The sequence below is a fragment of the Myxine glutinosa genome, chromosome 8 (assembly GCF_964187855.1).
Source record: "Myxine glutinosa chromosome 8, kmMyxGlut1.1, whole genome shotgun sequence".
Lineage (NCBI taxonomy): Eukaryota > Metazoa > Chordata > Myxini > Myxiniformes > Myxinidae > Myxine > Myxine glutinosa.
Window position 1 is genome coordinate 64,045,429 of NC_136268.1, and position 6,783 is coordinate 64,052,211.

The window sequence follows — 6,783 nt, forward strand, 5'->3', positions numbered from 1 at the left end:
GTTTTATGGCAGAGTGGCCAGACGGAAGCCTCTCCTCAGTTAAAGACACATGAAAGCCCGCAGAATCTTGTTTCTCACAGTCTGAGCGTCGTTTAGGTGCTTTTTTGCAAACTCTAAGCGGGCTTTCATGGGTCCTTCCCGAGAAACTCCCGAGAAGACATCATTCCTTTGTATGAATATGTATATATATCAATGGGGGGTGCAAAGCTCTCTTCCCTTTATATAAGGGATCGTTTCTCTGTATGCAGCTTTCACATGGGGACTGAAAATCGTTTCTCGGCTTCTAATGCACGAAATCGGCTGCAAATTTCAGAAGTAAATACTTTGTACGTGGAGGTAATATGTTCCAAATTTCAGAAGTAAATACTTTGTATGTTGAGATAACATGTTCCAAATTTCATAAGTAAATACTTTGTATGTTGAGATAACATGTTCCAAATTTCAGAAGTAAATACTTTGTATGTTGAGATAACATGTTCCAAATTTTATAAGTAAATACTTTGTACGTTGAGGTAACATGTTCCAAATTTAATAAGTAAATACTTTGTACGTTGAGGTATTATGTTCCAAATTTCAGAAGTAAATACTTTGTATGTTGAGATAACATGTTCCAAATTTCATAAGTAAATACTTTGTATGTTGAGATAACATGTTCCAAATTTCAGAAGTAAATACTTTGTACGTGGAGGTAACATGTTCCAAATTTCATAAGTAAATACTTTGTATGTTGAGATAACATGTTCCAAACTTTATAAGTAAATACTTTGTACGTTGAGGTAACATGTTCCAAATTTAATAAGTAAATACTTTGTACGTTGAGGTATTATGTTCCAAATTTCAGAAGTAAATACTTTGTATGTTGAGATAACATGTTCCAAATTTCATAAGTAAATACTTTGTATGTTGAGATAACATGTTCCAAATCTCAGAAGTAAATACTTTGTACGTGGAGGTAATATGTTCCAAATTTCAGGAACGTCCGTTTATGCATTCTTGAGTTTTATTAAGAAAACCCTCAAATTCACGTTGGTGTCTGTCCGTCCACCCCAAATGTGTTGGTGCCCCAAACCCCAAATCTCAAGGGCTACACATTGAAAATAGCTGAAACTTGAAATATACATCAACCAATAGGTCTAGTTAATGGCTTTCGAAACAAATTCTACTTAAGTGCTGTAGTTTTTGCTTTAAAATTAATTAAATTCGCCAATTTGATTCATACACCTCCATGAAGAAGTAAATGTATTTTATTTGCCAGATTTAGGGCGCCACTTTATATGAACTTTTCTAGAGCATTACTTGTTTCGTCCTAAGAACACAAGGGTAGTACAGCATGCACACGATAATTTTTGAATGTCCCTTCTTTTCTATAGTTTGCCACATGGCACATACTCTTATGTAAAAGGGGCCTTTTCTATGCCCCTGGCATTTTACCCATGAATATATATATATATACATATATACATATATATATATATATATATATATATATTGTTTACATTTACATATATATATATATATATATATATTGTTTACATTTACATATATATATATATATATTGTTTACATTTACATATATATATATATATATTGTTTACATTTACATATATATATATATATATATATATATATTGTTTACATTTACATATATATATATATATTGTTTACATTTACATATATATATATATATATATATTGTTTACATTTACATATATATATATATATATTGTTTACATTTACATATATATATATATTGTTTACATTTACATATATATATATATATATATTGTTTACATTTACATATATATATATATATATATATTGTTTACATTTACATATATATATATTGTTTACATTTACATATATATATATACATATATATATATATATATATATATACATATATATATATATATATATATTGTTTACATTTACATATATATATATATATATATATATATTGTTTACATTTACATACATATATATATATATATATATATATATATATATATATATATGTATGTAAATACACATATATCGGACTTTACTGAAAACGAAACAGCCATGCGCAAGCTCAGCTATAAACTGTCATCCCGGTGTTTCACAGACATGGTGGTTCATCAATGTGTGTGCCGTCCCTCGGATGAACGTTAAACGGACGTCCCATCTGCCAGCAATCGTTGTTGGACGTTAAACATCCCACAGCGTCCTTCGCGAAGAGTAGGCGAACCGTCACCGGCATCATGAACAAATTTCCGATTCCCTCCCCAACCAGCAGAGGGCATTGCATCAGCATCATAGTCAATGACGCTACCCCGCAGCCTCGTTCTGCGTACGGACGAAGAAGAAGCATGGTGCATGAGCATGTCTGTCCAGAGTGTGCAGGATCGCTCAGAGAAAGCACACTCACCCTTGAGTTGCCTAGTTTGGGTTCAATTTATCGACCTGACAATGCACAATAAATGGCGCATCAGTGTCTGTCAGTTGGACGTTAATCTAGGTGTCCACTCCGTCGTTGAAGATCCAGCGGTGTTTTTCAACAATAATTAGGCGATTGTTGCCATGAAACTTAACTAATTCCAAAAAGTTGCGTACGCTGTGCTTATGGTCGTGCAATGCAGAGATAGACAGATGTAGGCCTACGTCCACGGAGTGAGGCAGAAGTTGAGGGAGAAGAAGAGAGCAATTCCAAAGGGTGGGTGGAGCAAGGGAAGAAGGTTAATGTGGAATATATCAGAGTGGGGTGGGGTCTGCTTTGTGCGCCGCACTCTCTCAGCCTGTCACTCTCACTGGCGAATGCGACATGAAAACCTGCAGGGCGCGCATGCGCAGTAGCGCTGCGGGAACCGCACCTCCTCCATCACTATCAGCCTTCCAGACAACCCTAACCCCTTCCAGGCTGCGGCACATCATGCCATTGCCTGCCGATCATGTTCTCCAGATCAGCTTGTTCATGATGTCGAAATCGCAACCCGTCAACAATTGCATGCTTTATGCGCTCGTTAAACATCCGGCACGCACACATCGAACATGGGATGAACCTATGAGGTGGAATTATCGATCGAGCATAAAACAAACAGATCACATGGACAAATCGTTCTCTGCCATTCCGGGCGCACGTTGGCTGCTCGCTCCCTGCATTTACCTGGACAGATATACCTGAGCAGAGGTCTCCAGCTCCATTAAAGAGTAACGAGGAATGGAGAATGCACAGTGGGGGGGGGGGCAGATTAAGTCGAGTATGGTTGGGGGTTGTGGGGTGCGCACGTGGTGCCCATCAAGCTCCTCGGCCAGCCCCACCCTATATAAGGGTCCACGGACGCTGTGATCCTGCGCATCGTTGCAGCATCCCCTACGAGAGGTGAGGGCGCCGCCCCTTAATGCGGCAATCGGTACCGTACGGCAGTGCGCCCGCTCTCCCTGACCCTTGTATATCTCTCTCTCTCTTTGTTTTTAATCCGCAGCGGAATCACACAATGGATGTGTTCAAGAAGGGATTCTCCATTGCCAAGGAGGGAGTCGTCGCTGCGGCAGAGAAAACGAAGCAGGGAGTGGCGGAAGCAGCCGAAAAGACCAAGGAAGGTGTGATGTATGTAGGTGAGTACCTGCGCTGTGGTCTTCGTCCGATCATCCGAGTTGGTGATGCCGCAGAATGATTGGACGATCGCTGACATCCATCTAAACACATTGGTGGATTTTCATGGTGAATAATCGGTGCATGATCCAATTTTAGTTGCTGCCTATCTTGATGAATTAGCGCTGTTTGCTCTGAGACGAGCCGCACCTCTGCTAAAGTGCTTATTATTCGCACTATCGCTTCCGATCACCTTCCGTACGGCACGCTTAACACCGGCAATAGGTAAAGGCAGACAGAGGTGATACGAGTAATCCAATGACCTTGACAACTGCAGCATCCTTAATTGTTGCTGCAAATCTACAATATATTAGATCACTAGATCAGAATCAGGATGCACAATCATCAAGATCATTTTGTCTCCGCAACAGGGAACAAGACAAAGGAAGGAGTGGTCAGCGGTGTGAACACAGGTATGGACATCACAACTCCTTTGGGGAAACGAATCCTTGTGTCCTTGACATGCCAATAGATCCTTTGGCCTGGGAAAACTTTGGCTCCTTTTCACACGATACATGAAAGAGCTAATTGTGAGCTCTTGACTCGTATATCACTTGCCAAATGTTCTGCCGGAGTGTTGCGGCCGTTGTGCAATGATGTCTGCAGTTCCACGAGGGTATAGAGGACACGTAAAGCATTCGTTGTTATCCAAATGCCATGCGCAAACAGGTGTGCTCTTATCAGTATGTGAGATGTAGACCAAAAAGTTTCTCTTGAAATTATTTTTCTGAGCCAGAAATATGGCATCAGGTGGGATACTGTGCGAAGATGGCTGTTTAAGCTACTTTGTAAAGGACTGGCATCTGTGTGACCCTCCCTCCACCACTGCCTTAAACAATGTATTTATGCATAACCCTCACAATTCTTCAAAAACAATTGTTGTTGTTGTTGTTTTTTTGCTATAAAGTACATAATGAGCATGATGTTCCAAACAGGTGTAAATGATTCTCATTTGTGCGCAGTGACCGAGAAGACACGAGAATCAGCACAGGCGGTTGGAGGAATTGTGTCTGGTGGGGTGACCACAGCGACTGATAAGACCTCCGAGGGGATGGATACTGTCGTCGATGCAATGGGCGAGACCGTAACGACGGTACAAAGATCTGAAGGCTTTGCCATATCGACCTGAAGCGTACTCCCTTTGACATGAGATATACGGAGTCATGGATTCTAGTGCATTATTCTGTCTGAGATTTTTATTCAACTAGGATGTAATAATATACAGCAGGTTTTAACTTTCCTGTGGTATAAAGATGTAGGTTGAGGATGCAGCTGAGCAAAGTACCAGGTGTATTGGGACGGGTTTGGGGTGCAAATGCAAAAAATTGGAGTGAGATTTGTCTTTCCTTGTCCCTCTGCGTCCCCTTTTATTTTTATTTTTTTCCTTCTTTCACCAATTTCTCAGGGTGAAGAAGTTGTTGAACAACTAAAGGAGGAGATACCGGCTGAGGTGGGTCGTTATAATCGCTACCATCATCATACTCCTTCCCAACAGCACATCTCAAATTCATTTCCATTTATTTATTAACTCAACTGGACTATGTGCAGCTGAGTTTTTGTCGACACCCAGTGTCCGTCGTCTGTCTGTCGTCTGTAAACAATTCGACGTCTATGCTCAGTCACAAATATTGATTAAATTTGATGGAACTTGTTATGCAGCATCTTTAAGACATAAACTAGTTTGGGATTGCATTTGGGCGTTGCACGCCCAAAAATGGGCGTGGCAGGGCGGCCATATTGGAATAATAAATTTTTGTCAATCTGGTACTTCCTAATGTAGCTAGAAGGCTGAAACTTGGTGTGTAGACAGTATGTAACAAACCTCAACACATATATTACGGGTTTTGACGATGTCCGAAAAATGACCTCGTCGTGACCTATGACATGACGACCCATAAACATCAGTTTGGACGACGTCCAAGCTCTAAAAGTCACAAATACTGATCAAATTTGATCAAACCTTCAACGTTACTGTACCTCTTTAGCACATATAAACTATATAGTTTGTGGTTCTATTATGCATATTCTAACCATATTGATATAGACCAGTTGAGTTCAGGTTCCCTGGAACCTCTAGTTTATTATTTCATTATGGCAAGCCTTGTTGCTGTTTACACACCTTCTTGTGTTTTGCAGGTGGCACAGTCGTGAGCTCCTTCTCTCCGCTCTCCATGTCCCGCCCGGCTGCTCCGCTCGCCCGGCTCAAGAAAGCTTTGTAGCTTTTGGAAAAAAAAAAAAAGAGTTATTATAATAGTTATTTCCCTGTCCCTCCAAACGTCTGCATCCATACAGAGGCAATGTGTGCCTTGCTGGTAAAGCATGGAGCAAATTGCACTGCACCTTTGTCTGGATCACACCTGCCTCTTTCAAAGACTATACCTAATAATGCATCTAATGGTCGTGCAATGTTTTAAACCTATGTCCAGCGTAATTGATTCTTTCGGCACGATTTTATTGTAACATTGAGTTTTGCTGTTCGAATGTATAAATGTCTAACTTTGAAGGGTACAAAGCATGTTTGGGACAGAAATCACATCACCGAATAGGATGACGTCACAGCGTGATGGAAAGTTCCAACTTGCCGTTGATGTACGAATCTTGATCAGTTTGCCCATGGCCCAGCATAGTTGAAACACAAAATACGTCTGAAAAAACAAACAAATAAACGTGTAGAAAAATGCTTCGTTAATGTTAGTCGATAACTTCTTAATCTGGGTCCATGGACTTACTGATCACATTTCGTACCATGTATTGAAATAAAGTGAGCGAATAAAATGATCTGAAATAGACCTAAGCCTTCTATATTATTCTTACTTTGCAGGTTTTTCTTGAGGAAGTTATATCTTGTGCATTATTTTTGTTATCCTGCAGTTTGCCCATCCCATCCAAGCACTTGCCTCATGATGGTTACCCCAGGTTCGAAGTTCACATAATATCCTGAGTTGTCCATTACTCGCAACTAAGCTCCTTGTTATTCATGTTAAAAGTATCTGCACTGGCATGTCTTCATGCAGATGCCCTGAAACATTTTTGATAAAAATTATGGTTAAAAATAATTCTCACACAAATTCATCCTAAACAGTTGGGATCATTATGAATTTGACAGAAGATAAGATAAATAATTACATCTGTGTCTGCAATTTGAAGGTGGG

The 6,783-nt window shown here is 39.7% G+C and overlaps 1 protein-coding gene across 2 annotated transcripts; it reads left to right on the forward strand.

Annotated features, from left to right (window-relative positions):
* Positions 1 to 3,082: 3,082 nt before the first annotated feature.
* LOC144893288 (gamma-synuclein-like) lies at positions 3,083 to 6,420 on the forward strand. 2 transcript variants are annotated; one of them, XM_078783343.1, is made up of 6 exons: positions 3,083 to 3,358; positions 3,462 to 3,594; positions 4,003 to 4,044; positions 4,594 to 4,724; positions 5,037 to 5,081; positions 5,768 to 6,420. In XM_078783343.1, the coding sequence occupies exons 2-6, from the start codon at positions 3,474 to 3,476 to the stop codon at positions 5,780 to 5,782; spliced, it is 354 nt and encodes a 117-aa protein (XP_078639469.1). In that variant the 5' UTR covers positions 3,083 to 3,358; positions 3,462 to 3,473; the 3' UTR covers positions 5,783 to 6,420. The 2 variants fall into 2 exon arrangements, with proteins under 2 accessions (XP_078639469.1, XP_078639470.1); XM_078783344.1 differs by lacking the exon at positions 4,003 to 4,044.
* The last annotated feature ends 363 nt before the right edge of the window (positions 6,421 to 6,783 follow it).